General features: G+C 41.7%; 1 protein-coding gene across 1 annotated transcript in view; it reads right to left on the reverse strand.

The window, feature by feature from the left end:
- Nucleotides 1–3676: 3676 nt before the first annotated feature.
- Nucleotides 3677–17433, reverse strand: part of ACTR5 (actin related protein 5) — a 37242-nt gene continuing 23485 nt past the window's right edge. The window contains 8 exon segments of the mRNA XM_068263559.1: nucleotides 3677–4028; nucleotides 8793–8925; nucleotides 9364–9503; nucleotides 9599–9709; nucleotides 12131–12310; nucleotides 13343–13489; nucleotides 13491–13552; nucleotides 15911–16079. Coding sequence (XP_068119660.1) covers nucleotides 3768–4028; nucleotides 8793–8925; nucleotides 9364–9503; nucleotides 9599–9709; nucleotides 12131–12310; nucleotides 13343–13489; nucleotides 13491–13552; nucleotides 15911–16079 — 1203 coding nt within the window. The 3' untranslated portion in view covers nucleotides 3677–3767.

Raw genomic sequence — 17433 nt, forward strand, 5'->3', positions numbered from 1 at the left:
AATAAATCTGCCAATACAAGTTTTTTTATTTAGCTTACCTATCCTGTTGTTTTTAAGAGTTCACAGATTTAAGAGAAATGTGATATGAAAATTAACGCACACGCTACTAATTTGAATAATGTTCAGCTTTCTACACACAAAATGTTTGCTTTCAGGTCTTACGCGCTCAAAACGGTTGCGTACGGTGTATGCCCGCAAAATGATTGTCCAGAAGTGGAATCACGACACTCCACCATTAAAAAGAGAGTGGGTGTCATACATCCATAAGGAATTTGTTTTGCTTAAAAGGTGTATGCTAATAAAACATTCAGAAATGGCCACGGGATTGCTTTTTATCAACTCTAATTAGGTGACTAGATACTGAATACTATATTCAACGTGTAATAAGGAGACACTCTGGAGGGTAAAGAAAGACCAAGGACAGATTAAGTTAAGCAGTTACTGGATGTACTATATTACAATAATTTTTGCTATGGAAAAATGTCATGTGTTATGTTGTGTAATATAGCTAGATAGTAATTTTTTTTAGGCAAAAAAAAAAAAAAAATTATAATAATCTTAAAAAAAAAAAAAAAAAAAAGTCACTGGATTGAGCATTCAGTGTGAATAACATTTGTAATGTATGCCAACCCTTAAGCTACGTACACACATGCGACAACGATCGTTCGTTATGAACGACGAACAAACTTAATTGAAGAAAGAACGACCTAAGTAAAGTTAGTTTTAAAAGGTGTGTAACAATCTGATTGTTAAAATGAACGTTACATCACATAAAGCAACTATTGCGCTTGCGCATAAAAATGAAACGGTCCATGGAGAAATAGTGAAATGCGCATGTCAAGCCTGATACGAACGACCGTGTCCAACGATGTACTACTTTTGCAAACGATCGTCATTGGGAAAAATTAGCCAAGCTAGATAATTATTTTTGAACTATCTAGCTCGTCCGTCGTTAGACTTAATAGTCGTTGGCTACTTTTTTTTCAAATGATTGTCGTTTGAAATGATCAGGGAACGATCGTTTCAAACGACCATAGTAGCATGTGTGTACGCACCTTAAGACTACCCCCCCCCCCCCCACCTAAACTACATTACATTGCCCAAATCTACATGTACCAAAGTCCACATTATTAAGCAGAGATGTAACCGATGTGCAAATACAATTGAAATGACTGAAAATTATGCTAATTAGGATGCAGAATTATGCTAATTATAATGAACATCTATTGTAACATGGACTACTTCAGGGGCAAACCCAGGATTTTCAAGGAGGGGATTCCTGAAAGGTCTCTCTCAGCCACACACACAATACAGTATCATAATAATATGGTAAGACATAATGCTAGGTACACATAATGCAATTTCCCGTCCGACTGACAACGGGATCGATCAGGAACAGTTTGGATACAGATAATAATGAGAACAGCTGACATTTGTAATAAAGGGGAAAGTGAAGCATTCACACAGCAGGGCACAGCGCTGTGCTCATACCTCTTAAATTTCCCAGAGCTGCTCCACGCTCTGTACACATGCTACTGCTCCATGCTCTGTACATACGCTGCTGCTCCATGCTCTGTGCACACACTGCTGCTCCACCCAAAGTCAACTGTAGCAGAGAAAGAAAGGGGGCAGTGCTGTGAGCTGCAGGATGCCTGCAGATATTCTGGTGTCTCAACATGTGCCTGTCCCCAGACACTGCACCGGCACTGGTCTGAGGGGGGATTCTGGGCAGCTGTAATCCCCCCCTGCGTTTGCCTATGTACTTAAATCCTGCAGTAAAAGCAATTGATTGGTCCATTTTCAAGCTGCATAGATTTGCAGTAACATTTGCATAATTTGCATCTACTTAAAATGTTTTGCATAATTCAAGTAAAGTAAAACGTTGGCACTGAACCAAAAAAAGACTTTATAAGAAACACCTTTCAGGTATCTGTGGCACAGGAAACATGACATCAATGAATGTTAATGGAGTATTTTCCATTGCATGCGAATTTGCAACCCAGGAAAATAAATGCATGCTGCAGATTCTGGCAGCATGCATCCGATCTCCATGGGCAGTAACAAATGGCCACATCCGGACAACCGGAAGACACCAGCAAGTAACCCGTGGCTATATGCTGTCCGCTGTAGACATCCACTGTAGGCGGAAATAGTTTTGTACTAGAATATTTTGTAGAGTATGGATGTGAAAACACACCACCTATGTCTATAGCAGTCTAAAATCACATCTAAAATCACATCTTTCACATCTAAAAATCGCAAACCGCCTGCCGGCAATTTGCGGGAGTGATTTCCCAGCGATTAACGCGGAAAAAAAAAATCACTGGACACTGCGGCGGTTTTGGAGCGATCGCGATTAGCGTGCTATGCATGCTAGTCGCGATCGCTAATCGCTGGCAAACCGCTGCATGTAACACGTTTGCGGTTTTACACTAACCGCAAACGCGCCAGTGAAAACACTGCCATGTGTTACATGCTGTAGCGGTTTTTACAAATCTGCTAGCGGTTTGCCTTGAGTGGGAATCGCACGATTCCCGCTCAAGTGAGAACAGGCTCTAAGGGTTAAATATTGCTGTGATTCCCCAAAAATATTTCTTCTATTATATTTTTGCTCCAGAAGATGCATTTGGGCTTATTTTCAGGGGATGTAGTATTTTTCCCATGAACAAACATATGGTAACCTTGAACAAAAAACAAAACAAAAAAAATATTCAAATATGGTCATGTTATTCCATTATGGATCATAACTTTTGAAATCCTGAATTCCATCATGAATTTCTTGTGATGAATATATAAAGTCAGCGCAGGTCTAGACCTGCGCTGACTTTATATATTCATTGCTTGTGTGGACTTTTGGACATTGTCCTTCTCGGCTGCGGTCGCCTTCTGCCTTGGCGCTGACACTTGTTGTTTATGAATTTCTTGTGATTGTACTTCCTTTGTCCATGTACAACAATCTCCATTTAACAAGAGCCTGGCACTTGCTACCCCTTATTGTTTTTTTTGGCCTTAGTGGAAGGCCTATCTGTCTATTCTATTGGCAGTTTTTGACATGTACTGTATACCGTAACTGGCTGGACACTATTTACATTCACTTTTTTTAATGAACTATAACAAAGGCTTATTTTTGGAGTAGGTTATATTTTCGGGGAAGCAGGGATCCATATGCAATTCACTTTTTCTCGTGAGTTTTCTCCTAGGTGATATTTTCAAACAAACAGCAAGCAAGAAAATACTCAAAACAATTTTGATAGTACTTTTTCACCTAATTTTTGATACTTTTTCATTTGGAGAGTGCTGAAAAGTTACTTTAAATACAAGATGAAAAATTATTTCCTATGAGAAAACTGGGGAGATAAATATAATTGCATATGGGCCAGGGCATCAGTTGCACTGGATAACTCTAGTTTAGAGAAGAAGGGAAATAAAATGGTTTGCACGCAGCTCCAAGGACAATAGTGATATCGTACAATAGAATGCCTGCCAGATACTGCTCATCAAGGTTAAAAGATTGACGTGAGGGAAACAAAAAGGTTTCTTAAAGTCCACTTATCCAGTGTTTTCAATGGCAGATTTCATTTGACAATTCCCCACTTAAACAACTGCTAACAAAAAACATAAATTGATTAATAAGGTAGTGCTATGATTTTTAGTTTGTTAAAAAAAAAATTGACCATTTTACTTTTTTGCATTTATTATACAAATAAATATTCATATAAAAATAACTGAAGTGTCCATTGTCTGTAGTAATCTACATCACGCTTTCTCTATGATGGAGCAACAGTAGGGTTGGTCTGTATAAGGTTTTCTGTCTCCTGGCCGCTGGGTGCTGCAGCGGGCCGTGGGGTGGGTTTGGGCAAGTTGATAGCAGTGTGACGGTTGGAAGCAACGTGTTCCTTCAAATATTCTCCTCCCATCTCTTCGTACTCTTTGCAAGTTATCCAGCCTTCTTCAGCCTCCAAATTCTGAAGTGCCCAGTCAGAGGCTCCGTGCCAAGCATCAAGGATGGGGTTAGATGCCACAGAGACCTGAAGTAGGATTGAAACAATTAGAAGGGGATCTGATGGATGAAATATACACCTTTCCTCAATGGTGGAAAATGGAGGGCACTCTCTTTCACTTTAAGGGTGGGTACACACATCAGATAAAAGTCTTTGGAAAATGAAAGATCACAGACCAATTTTACCCCCTTTCATGTAGTATGAGAGCCATACTCTACACAGTCTATTCTATGGAGCTGAACTCCCCATCAGATAAAAATCTTTGCAAGATGCTGCACACACAGATGCTGTACACATGCAACAGATCAGTATCTGCAAAAGATCTATTCCTGCAAAAGATCCACTCCTGCAAAACACATTCATAGTCTATGATATCTGCAGATCTCATACACACCTTGTTTAACGGACAATTATCTGTAGATCAAATCCACCAGGTTGGATCTTCAGATCGGCAGATAATTGTCTGATCTGCAGATGAATGTCCATTAAACAAGGTGTGTATGGGATCTGCAGATGTCATAGACTATGAATGCATTTTGCAGGAATGGATCTTTTGCAGGGATTGATCTTTTGCAGATACTGATCTGTTGCATGTGTACAACATCTTTATGTCCAGCATCTTGCAAAGATTTTTATCTGATGGGGAGTTCAGCTCAATAGAATAGACTGTGCAGGTATGGCTCTCATACTACATGAAAGGGGGTAAAATTGGTCTGTGATCTTTCATTTTCCAAAGACTTTTATCTGACGTGTGTATGAGCCTTAAGCCTTATATACATGCTAAAGTACTTGTCATACTAAACAAGAGCTTGTGATAGTTTAGACACAATAGTCATATAGACATGATGCTCATCTTTCTTCTGGGAAATCTGTTCTGTTTTATGGAGAGGATGCATGGGAGTTTCCCCGCTGCATGGGCTGCAGGAGCAATCAGCTGAGAATTATCCAACTGAGAAGTTGCTGAAAGTAAGACCAGTGAGGTGAAAGGACATCTGTACTCATGCTAGAATTTTAACATAGATGATCATGAAAGATTATCTTAGGCAAAAATTTGTTATCGAACTGGATGAAAATCGGTGCCACCAATTGATCGACGATTCAACCAATTTCGGGCTGAGCATGTCAATCGGACATGCTACAAGATGTCGGGCCGTCGAGGTTGCTCGGGAGTGCGGTGGTAACAGCAAGCAATATCGGGATGAGAGACGACGCGACGAAACACCCAACGCTTTTCCCCCAGTGTATAAACGCACATGAATGTGCGCATTTATACTTTACATGTCCTGTGTCACGCTTCCTATCCGTTTTCTGAATCTGCCGCTCTTCCATTAGCAGTATACACGCTGCTGCCGCATAGCCAGCGTGTATAGGGCTATTGAAAGAGCAGTGGATTCGGAAAGCACACATATATGCACATTTATACACTATTGGAACAGCAGCAAAGCAGCAGCTGCAGCCTATTCCTGAGCGATTTCATGCTGAAATCGATTGGGAATCAGCCTGCGGTGTATGGGTAGCCAACAAATTGCTCTCTGTCATATATTCCCATCAACCCCTGATGTATGGCTACACTTAGGACTTTAATGGTGATATCTTCTTCTCCAGAGCCCCTGCACATCTCAGAGTTACCCACTTTGGCATCTTCCTACTCCTTTAACTGCACTGTCCACAAAAAGTTCCACAGGGCAGGTGGCATTGCCTGATTCCATCTACCTGGCTGCATATCTGCTACATTGTTACAACAAGCATGCCGATAGACAATATGACCGATTTCAGGCCGAATTCGGTCTAATTAACGGATTGGGTAAGCTGGAAAAATCTCGGTCCGACATGGTAGATTGGGTATGTGGCAGTAACTGCGTCCGATATTACGATGGACCCCCCTCCCCCATATAAGTGTTCCCCCGATGTCTGAGCATTGTAAATCTCACCTGCTCCAGCTGCGTCGCCTCCCGGTCTCATCTGCTGTCTACGCAGAGTGTCACACACGCGCCATGTGCTATACGTACTACTACGTGGTGGCTCCGTGTGAAAGCCGCTATCGGGGGAGACAGGAAGGAGACTGGGAGAAACTGGGCATTCATGGCAGCTGGAGCAGGTGAGAATACAATGCATGGGTACTAAGGGGGGACATTTACTTTTTTTTGGGGGGGGGGGGGGGCAGAGGCAGTCCATGTGGTGTCACAAGGCTGATTCCTGAGAGATTTCATGCTGAAATGCTAAAACGGCCTGCGGCATATGGGCAGCCAACAAATCTCGTTTCGATCAGATTCAATCAGACATTGGTCTCTTAAGGTGGCCATACACTTACAGATTTGCAGCAGATTCGACCATCAGATAGATTTGTCAGATACCTGTCAAGTCAAATCTGACAGGAATCTATTTGATGTGTGCCACACACTAGGAACAGATTTCCAATAGATTTCAGAATGAAATCTATTGAAAAGAAATCGATGTAAATGCATTATTGCACCATTAGATCAGATTCAACTCTATGGGCCATCGATCTGCTGCCAGCAGCAGATTGACCTAGATTTTCCATCCTGTCCGATAGATCAAATCGATCAAAATCGATAGAATTGCTTAAAGAATTGATTTCTGATCAATCGATTCTATATATCCCTAGATGTATGGGCACCTTTACAGTAATGTGAATGGATTAGGAAGTGGAGTGCAAATAAGACTATTGCACTGCAGGAGGGAGGAACTGCACACAGACTGCGCACAGACTAGAAGGTCAATGGCTGCCATCTTTTAGATAAGGACCAAACCAGGAAGCCTGGTGCACGCAGATGTAAAGGGTGGGGCAGCTGAAAAAAATGAGCACATTGTAAAATAGCGGTTTATAAATGAACTAGTAAAAAATCCCACCCTCTTAGCAGGCGCTAGCCTATGTGCCGAGCACGGCCACGATCCCCCTCCCCAAAACGCACGGATGCGAAGCACCTACCCATGTCCGCTGCTTAAAGCCTGTTCATGGCTGCGCATCCACTCCAGGCACAACGGACGCATGGACACAGGGACAGGTTAATTATTATATAGTATGCTGGCCATTTGTACACCAACAGAATTTACAGCACAGGTTGTCATTGAACTGAAAGGATATTCGAGTTAAGAAAAAAAAATAAAATAAATAGAGGCCTTATAGGGTATCTTTCATGTATCCAGTCCAGGACCGATGCCTCTCTTCCATCTCTGGCTGCGTGTGCACACCGATCGCCGCCGCTCCGCACCGATTCGCCGCTACCCGCCGCGCCGCCCCACCCCAGACCCCTTGCGCAGCCTGGCCTATCAGCGCCAGGCAGCGCCGAGGGGTGGATTGGGACTCCCGATGACGTCACGACGTCGATGACGTCATCACGACCGTCGCCATGGCGACGGGAAAAGCCCTCCAGGAAATCCCGGGATTTCCTGATCACAGATCGCCGGAGGCGATCAGAGCGGGTGAGGGGGATGCCGCTGCACAGCGGCTATCATGTAGCGTGACCTAGGCTCGCTACATGATTTAAAAAAAAAAAAAATGCTGCGCTGCCCCCTGGCGATTTTTAATAGACCACCAGGAGGGTTGAGGTCGATTCATACAGGCTGCTTGTCCGAAATGTGAGTAAGAACCATTTTTACACCAGCTAGGAAACAAATGTGAATGAGGCCCACATATTCAGCAAAGAGCATGAAGCTTCACTATGGTTACTTTAAACATGCGATCATGTACAGAGAATATCTATTGTTTCCCTCCACACCTGACTGGATGTTTAAAATCCACACATCAAAGCTTTATTACATATTCCTTTTGGTGAAGCCCCTGCACTACTGGTACATTCAGTTTATCTAATGCCTGGTACACACCATGCAATTTCCCATCAGATTGGTGGATAATTTCTGACAGATCCGATTGATGAGATAAACGATTGAAATTCAGATCGGACCTGTCGGAAATGTTCTATTCGACCCATCCATCTGATGGGAAATTGCATGGTGTGTACCAGGCTTAATAAAGATCAGACAGGTCAGCTTGTCAGTCAGAGACCAGATCCTGTACCAAGTAAAGGTAATGTAATCCTCCAGTTGGATACGGAGGCGCTTGTGTCTGACTCTCTCTGGCCAGAAGGCACTTTTTGTGTTTACTATTGACAGGATGAAGCGGGAAATGTCCATGAAACGCGTTGTCTGACCCTACTTTGCAAAATATACTCTTAAAGAGAAACTCCGACCAAAACCTTTATCCCAATCAGTAGCTGATACCCCCTTTTACATGAGAAATCTATTACTTTTCACAAACAGACCATCAGGGGGTGCTGTATGACTGATATTGTGGTAAAACCCCTCCCACAAGAATCTCTTGAGTACGTACTCCTGGCAGTTTCCAGTCTGTGAACCTTGCTGCATTGTGGGAAATAGCTGTTTACAGCTGTTTCCAAAGCATGCAGCAGCTACATCACCTGCCAACAGTAAAAATGTCACCATGTAATAAAGGTCAGAATGTAAATCAGGGATTTAAATGATTTTAAAATGGGCAAACACTGACTAAATCATTTATACATAATTATTGTAAAAATAAAGAACTTTTTTTATTACATTATTTTCACTGGGGTTCCTCTAAGTCTCAATCAAGTCATATTGGCTCTGTTTGGCTGCCTTGAAACCCACTGGAGAAATAAACCAACTATACCTCTACTATTTAAGCTGTTTTTAATGGTTTTATACTTTTTGGGCACCTCCATTTATTGGACGAGAGCTCAAAAATACACTAGACCCATTTAATCAAACAATGCTGCATGTGATCGGTCATACCTGGAAGGTAGAGCCAAACGGCCTCATCATGAGCAGTTCCTTCTCCATTCGGGCCTTTATTCCAGGATACATCACATTGCCGCCTGTCAGAAAGACATTCTGCACCATTTCTAGCTGTGCTTCCTGTGGATATCTGAAAAGCGAGACAAACTACATTCTTATCATCATCAATACATATTTCATGTATTTATATATACTGATCAGACATTTTAACTTAACTGATCAGTGTATATCAAAAAAGATACTTTAGACAGTATCTTTTACAACAACTTGTACATCCAGCCCCGCCTCCTGCTTTTTCAACTGAAAGAAGGGGTGGTACTTGTGCCACTCATGACCCTTCTTTGCGGCAGACTAGAGGGGAGGTGTGGCTAGGATGCAGTAAAAGGGATTGCGGGAGTTTGGATAGAACACTCAGGTTAATTAAGAGAAAGAGAAGATTAAGTTAGATTTAAAAAAAAAAAAAAAAAAAAAAATCCTGGAAATTGACTTTCAAAATCTGCCATTAGAAAAGATGATTTAGTAAGGACTGATATTTCTCAAAGAAATTGGAGTTACAAATCATACTTACCGATCTAGTATATACTGCATAGTCTCGGCCAGACCAGCCTGTTCCTCCCCAGTTAGTGAGGGCTGAAATAACACCTCAGGCACACGGATCCTCTCTGTGCCCAGGTACATCTGGTGGTACTCTGCAATGTTAAACATGGCCTGGCAGACAGCAAGAATGGGAAGATTTAGTGGATGGTTTAATATGCCAATACTCATATTAATTGCTGAAGCATTTTACCATTGAACTCAAGTACCTGTACGTTAGGTGCCGTCTTTTCAGAGTCCATCGGCTCCTCAGAGTAAAGAGGTTCTGATTCTAAAATGCCTTCCATATCGTCTTGGTCTCCTCCCAGAGGCTCTGGGGTCTTACAGGAAAAAAAAAAAAGGAAAAACAACAATAAAGTACAAAAGGTTTTCACTTTATTGACTTTTCAGCCTAAATGATGCAGATATAGAGTTTGCCACAACTACTTATGAGGTTAGATATTCCAAATTTTATTCACTCATGCTGCAAAAAAAAACCTTTTTAAAATCGATGGCAAAAACCTTTTCCTCCATACGCAGATCATGTATTCTTGTATGTTGTACAAGCCTGGAGACAAAAAGCTCATCTGCCAAGCTAATGTATTGCCATTTGATTTATTGATACATGTTAATCAGGCCAACTCTCAATCATATTTTTTTCCAAACTAAATAAGCCTAGTTTGTCCAACCTTTCTTGGTAAGGCGTTCCATCCCCCTGATTAATTTAGTTGCCTGTCTTTGAACCCATTATATGTCCTTTCTATAGTGTGCTGACCAAAACCGTATTCCATACTTCAAATGTGGTCTCATAAGTGATTTATACAGAATTAGTAGTATACTAACATCTTGAGATTTCCCATTTTATAAGGTCTATCTGTTCTCAACAGTGTTAAAGCAACTAAGCACCTTTTTCACAAAATATATAAAAACAAACCTCCCCCGAAGGAAGGTTTGTAAATAGAGTGGGCTGTGGGGGTGTGTGACAGGATAATTTACCTTTAGTGGGCTGCTCCCTAGCCCGGTCTTCCATTTTCTCCAGGCCAACCTATAGGTGCCGCAGTGTCAAGCTTCCACGGCAGTGCTGTGGGCCCCTGAAAGCCGCAATGAATTCTACAAGATGTAGTCCTTCGATTCAAGTACTCATCCAGCCATAGGACTAAATCTCCCAGTATGCATTGCGACATATGGGAACACCACTGTGTGAGCTTGAAATTGCGGCACCTACAGGTCTTCCTGGAGAAGTAGGAGGACTGCATAAACACAGGGGGCTAGGTAGCAGTCCCACGAAAGTAAATAATGCCTGTCAAAAAAAGAAAACATTTCCCACTGAGCAGTAAGGCTGCAACTGAGCAGCCCAGCTGCCTTCCCGAACTTACATATTTTCAGTGGGCCTCTATAGCAAACCTCCTTCTTCTTGCATATTACTAATTTTTAACACCCGTAGTGTTAAATTTACTGATGAAAAAAGGGACACTCCTTTTAGTTTCCATTAAAAACAGTGTGAAATGACTGTAAATTAAAAATAATCAAGCTAAAACGATGGTTGCCATTAATCCATGCAATACACAGTGGTGAACTGAAAACCGTTTCACTTTCAACATGGAATTTCCCTATATTAATAGGTTTAACCACTTTACCCCCGCCCGTACGAATTTCTCCGTCCCTTTTTCCATCCTTTAACCCCCCAGGGACGGAGAAATCCATACTTTGTGCACTCCCGCCGCTGCCCGCGCTCCCGCTCGTAAACACGCCGCCCGCCGCTAGTAAACACGCCGCCGCCCGCTCGCCCGGAGATCAATGAACGGGAAAATCCATTCCCGTTCGTTGATCTAAGACCCGCAATGATCCGCTGCTCTCCGATGAGCAGCGCGATTATTGTGAAAAGTAAACACTTACCCAGCCTCCAAGTACTTCCTCCAAGCTTCTGGAAGGACGCTTGGAGGTCGCATTAAAACAAAAAGTTACTGTGGCCATCTTGTGGCCAAATAGTAAAACTACACCCTACACATTTTTCACATACAAATAAATTACTTTTACACAAAAAAAATAACTCATTACCTCCCACACTCCCAATTTTTTTTGTAATTAAAAAAAAAAATTAAAAAATGTACAATAAAAAAAAATACATAAATAGTTAGCTTAGGGACTGAACTTTTTAAATATTTATGTCAGGAGGGTACAACACTGTTACTTTATAAACTATGTGCTTGTAATTAGGGATGGACGCAAAACTGAAAAAAATGCACCTTTATTTCCAAATAAAATATTGGCGCCAAACATTGTGATAGGGACATAATTTAAACAGTTTTATAACCGGGACAAAAAGGCAAATACATTTCATGGGTTTTAATTACAGTAGCATGCATTATTTAAAAACTATAATGGCCGAAAACTGAAAAATTATTATTTTTTTCCCACATTTTTCCTATTTTCCCATTAAAACACATTTAGAATAAAATAATTCTTGGCATAATGTCCCACCTAAAGAAAGCCTAATTGGTGGTGGAAAAAACAAGATATGGATCGTTTAATTGTGATAAGTAATGATAAAGTTATAGACGAATGAATGGAAGGAGCGCTGAAAGGTGAAAATTGCTCTGGTGGTCAGGGGGTAAACCCCCTCAGTGGTGAAGTGGTTAATGCAGGCTTAGCCAACAAGGATCTCCTTTTAATATCTGTAAAGTAAAAACTGATTAGCTGATGTGGTGTTTTTGCAGTTAGGCTGCCATTGCCCTTTGTATTGATTTACTATTACGTATTACTTGTGACAAGTTGTTACCTGTGTGTTTGCCGTCTATTGTCTCCCCCAGGATTCGCTGTCTGCCTTGCTCAACTGCTGCATTTAATTTGTGGATGTAAGACTGCAGCTCTTCTGCGGAGTCCATATTCAGCTCCACCAGGGCTTTGTGGAATTGCTCCAACTGCCCTCCTCCAAAAAGCTCCTATTGGGATGAGTGGAAAAGATTACGGTTCATTTTTTAAAGAGCTTTATTGTACAATAAGGCAAATACAGCAACAAGCTAGAAATAGCAGAACATATACAGAAAAAAGATAATAACAAACATGATACACATCCTAAACATATATAAATTGAACAGCAAAAAATTCCAATGTCCATACCGTTCAACCTAGGAAATGGGGCACAAGAGTGCCTCCTACTGAGTTCCTAGGGATCAGTCCAATCTAATAAGTTCTATAGTACGTTGCTCTTCTTGACTGAAAGAAAACCTCTAAACTAGAACCAACCCCCCCCCCCCCCCCCCCCAAAAAAAAACCCACAAAACACAAAAAAGAAAGAAAAAAGAAAAAAAGAAAAGAAAAAGCATCCTGTCTAAACACAAGAGTCCCGAATGTTATAAAGGTATACAAACAAATAGAAACCCATCACACATCTGTCCAAGGGGATTTAAAATTGTCTATAAGTTTTCCATGCATCCCAAATAAGATCAAATCTTGTTATATTTCTCAAAACTATAATAATAAACGTGATGAAAAAAAGATTACAGTTCAACCTAAGTTTTCAGGGGGATCCAGTCGGCTGATCCACCCAAGATCTGCCTGCATTTTAAATATTAGCTGTGATATTTCCACACTTGACATCCCAGCCCCAGGCACCATCTGTAGCCATTACTCTCAGTGCTGTTTTCCAGTTATTGTACATAACAGCAAAAGGAAGGGTAAAAGGATGTACATATGGTAAATAAGTATGGCCCGTAACAACCTTCATTTGTCACCATTACAGTTTACAATTAAGACCTCCTTTTCTAGCTATTAAACCAACTAGGAAGATTACAAGACTGGAATTCATTGCACATCTCTACCTAGGAATGTGAAATTCTGCAGGTGGGCTTTGAGGGGGTGATCTGATTTTTTAAAACTAGAGAAAGAGCAGCTCATCATCTTCTTTATAAATAGGTCCCCAAGTCTCTCATTTGATGTGACCCTTTATTGGAAATGAGGGCAGTTCTGGTTACCTGCACATACAGTAGTCTCTCCAGGCGTTCCTGATCCTGCTGCAGCTTCTCCTCTCGTCGTCGAGCATTCAGCTCCTGAAGGCGTTTTAGCTGTTGCTGCCGGCGCTCCTGCTTCTCCTCTGATGGGACAGCACTGCCCAGGAGTTTTGGAGGAGAAAGGCAGCTGCAGCTTGTGCACGTTCTGCTCATAGTAATCTGGGCAACGCACTTCTGCAGCTCTTTCATTCATAGGAACAGGAAACACAAATAATGTGAAAACTACACCACAAACTATTTTTTTCATTGCAGAAGCAAGGGCAGCACAGCCAATTATTTAATAGTGTAAGTTTTTTGCTCCCTGAAGATCTAGAGACTTTATTTATGTACATGCATGATTTCCTATAATGGTATAACCTGATAGTGCCTCAGCATGAATCTCAGGTTCAGGAGCATGATATGCTTGCTTGCTGACTGGTATAGGTAGAATAGGGACCTTTTCTACAGAGGGAAACAACGCTGGTGAAAAGGTCCAGTACAAAGCCGCAAGGAGGAAGGGCGGACGTGGGTGAGCGGAGGCTATCGGAAGCTACCGGCCAGAGCTCTGAAGCATACACAACTGTAGTGAGCCCATCTCCACACCACACTGTATGGGTATCGCGCACTCGAGGGCGAGCAAAAGCACATCATTGTGACTGTAGTGGTTCACCAACGATTACAACAATACACCATCTTATACATCTTGGAAGATGTCCTTTGTTTGGAAACCAATATAAACAATAAGAGGCACCGTCTGTAGTCAAATTTCATATGTACATCCTGCAGGACGATATCGGTGGGGTGTTTAACTGAAGACTTGCTAAAGGTTTTTATTTTTGATCATTTGCTATTTTAACGTTTTTTACAACTTCACTTTTTTCTGTATATTTTTAATCACGCATACTTTTTTTTTTTTTTTTTTTTTAGCACATCAAATGGCTCAAGACAGAGTGAAGTGGTGTGGTGCTTATCTTGATGCTGTTACTAGCCAGCCGCTGTATACATATTTATGCAGGGGGAACAAATTATAGAGCTTGATAAGTGCACACGTACAAAAAATGTATTGTATTTATTGCTGTGTGATGGTGACAATTTTATAGAGGTTATGCAATTACAACTATTCACCAACTAGTCTGTTTATCATATATACTCGACTATAAGTCTAGTAATGTAGGTTTGACTCACTAAATAAAAAACTATAGGGGGTCAACTAGTACTCAGGTTGGACCTACATTTCTAGTGCTACGTACACACATGCGACAACGATCGTTCGTTAAGAACGACGAACGAACTTTTAATTGATGAAAGAACGACCTAAGTAAAGATAGTTTTAAATGTGTGTAACGATCTGATCGTTAGAACGAACGTTACATCACAGAAAGCAACTATTGCGCCTGCGCATAAAAATGAGAAGTTCCATGGAGAAATAGTGAAATGCGCATGTCAAGCCTAGTACGAACGATCGTTTCCAACGATGTACTACTTTTGCAAACGATCGTCGTTGGTTAAAATCCGCCGAGACAGAACTTTCTTTTGTAGCGATTTGGCTCGTTTCGTCGTTTGCCTTAATAGTCGGTGGTTCGTTTTTTGTAACGATCGTCGTTGGTAAAGATCGGGAACGATCGTTACAAACGACTATAGTCGCATGTGTGTACGCACCTTTACTCAGCTGAGGGGTTGGAGGGGCATCTCTCTCTCTCTCAATCTTTACAGAGCAAGCAGCCAGCATGTTTTATACCCCCACCATCACCTTTTGCTTGTAAAAGCACATCTTTGTATCCATTTACCTGTGAGACACTGACATTGTTACCAACCAATGGCTGCAACACTGAGCGCACTGAGGAATGTGTGTGCGGTTCGTGACATTCCAATTTGCACCAATTTACCCAGTGGCAAGTTCCACTTTCTTAATAACAACAATAATATTTTTATGGTGCTTTTTCATAAAGGAAATGCAAAGAAAACAAAGGTATGAAAGTCCTGCCTACAACAATTAACAGGAAAAGGGCAGGGGGAAAAGATACTGTGCTTTCCAAGGAGGGGGAGTGGATAATTGCTGAATTTAGTGACCTGGAGGAGTTATTGGTTGCGCTTAAGGGACAGGAGAGGTTAATGGCTGCAATACTTTATGCAGTGCAGTCCTTAACCCCTTCTGGTCTCCAAGTGCAGCCATTAACTTTGCTTGGTAGACTTATACTTGAGTCAAACATTTTCAGTTTAAAAGGGTTAAATATTGGAGTTGACATACACAAGATTGACATATTCGATGATATACAGGTATTTAAAACAGCATACCCTGCTCTACCCTGTTTTTATATTATACAGAGATAGAGAGAGATAAGAGGTATTGGGTACATCAATATCACATGAAGCAGTGGGTGAAACGCTATATACCTGCGGGGTCCCCTCAGGCTCCCTCTATCTGTACTGTCAGCACAAAATGCTGTTGAATGCAAATCATTTTGGAAACCTAGGAGTTTTCATTGCTATTATAGTGCGAATGAGTTTTGAGTGCAGGGAGTTAATGATTGCTTGGCTATAGTGGAGACTTACCTTCCATGTAATCGTCTGGGATGTAGCAGTGTTCATGCAGGCTCTCCTCCATTCGGCTCAGTGTGATAGCAGAGAGGTGTCCGGGGTACTTCAGCTGCATCAGGCGATGGAGGTAGGTCACAGCTTGGAAACCTCCAATGTTTATCCGCTTGCAATTTTTGCATCCAGCCTACACATAACGCAAGATTACCAAGCATTAACTGAACTTATCGTTTATATTTATTCCATGTCATTTGAATACATTTAAGTGACCATTTATGTTATACAAGCTGAATTCTGATCAAACAGCTACCGTAAATAAACAGATTTTAAAGTGGACCGGAACTCAGAGCTTCCTCTCTGTTCTAAAAGACAAGGGTCAGCATAATAACCTTTAGAGAAAAACATTTTTGTTACAGCGGATACAAATCCTGCAATAAATCTGCAGTGGGTCTACTTCCTGCTTTCATGGAAGCAGACATGGTATTACCATCCCGTCCTTACTAATTATCTGCTCTACTGAGTCAGCCAGCTGTCACAGCTGAGAGGTCAAATTACAGTTGTGATTAGTCACAGATGAAGGTGTGTGTGTGTGTGTGTGTGTGTGGTGGGGGGGGGGGGGGGGTAGACAGGTTAAACTCTCTAAATACAGTACAGACCAAAAGTTTGGACACACCTTCTCATTCAAAGAGTTTTCTTTATTTTCATGACTATGAACATTGTAGATTCACACTGAAGGCATACAAACTATGAATTAACACATGTGGAAGTACAGTACATAACCAAAAAGTGTGAAACTGAAAAATTTCATATTCTAGGGTCTTCAAAGTAGCCACCTTTTGCTTTGATTACTGCTTTTCACACTCTTGCCATTCTCTTGATGAGCTTCAAGGGGTAGTCACCTGAAATGGTCTTCCAACAGTCTTGAAGGAGTTCCCAGAGATGCTTAGCACTTGTTGGCCCTTTTGCCTTCACTCTACGGTCCAGCTCACCCCAAACCATCTCGATTGGGTTCAGGTCCGGTGACTGTGGAGGCCAGGTCATCTGGCGCAGCACCCCATCACTCTCCTTCCTGGTCAAATAGCCCTTACACAGCCTAGAGGTGTGTTTGGGGGTCATTGTCCTGTTGAAAAATAAATGATGGTCTAACTAAACGCAAACCGGATGGAATAGCATGTCGCTGCAAGATGCTGTGGTAGCCATGCTGGTTCAGTATGCCTTCAATTTTGAATAAATCCCCAACAGTGTCACCAGCAAAGCACCCCCACATGATCACACCTCCTCCTCCATGCTTCACTGTGGGAGCCAGGCATGTAGAGACCATCCGTTCACCTCTTCTACGTCGCACAAAGACACGGTGGTTGGAACCAAAATTCTCAAATTTGGACTCATCAGACCAAAGCACAGATTTCCACTGGTCTAATGTCCATTCCTTGGGTTCTTTAGCCCAAACAAGTCTCTTCTGCTTGTTGCCTGTCCTTAGCAGTGGTTTCCTAGCAGATATTCTACCATGAAGGCCTGATTCACACAGTCTCCTCTGTGTG

This window comes from Hyperolius riggenbachi, chromosome 12, assembly GCF_040937935.1.
Source record: "Hyperolius riggenbachi isolate aHypRig1 chromosome 12, aHypRig1.pri, whole genome shotgun sequence".
In the NCBI taxonomy this organism is placed as follows: Eukaryota; Metazoa; Chordata; class Amphibia; order Anura; family Hyperoliidae; genus Hyperolius; species Hyperolius riggenbachi.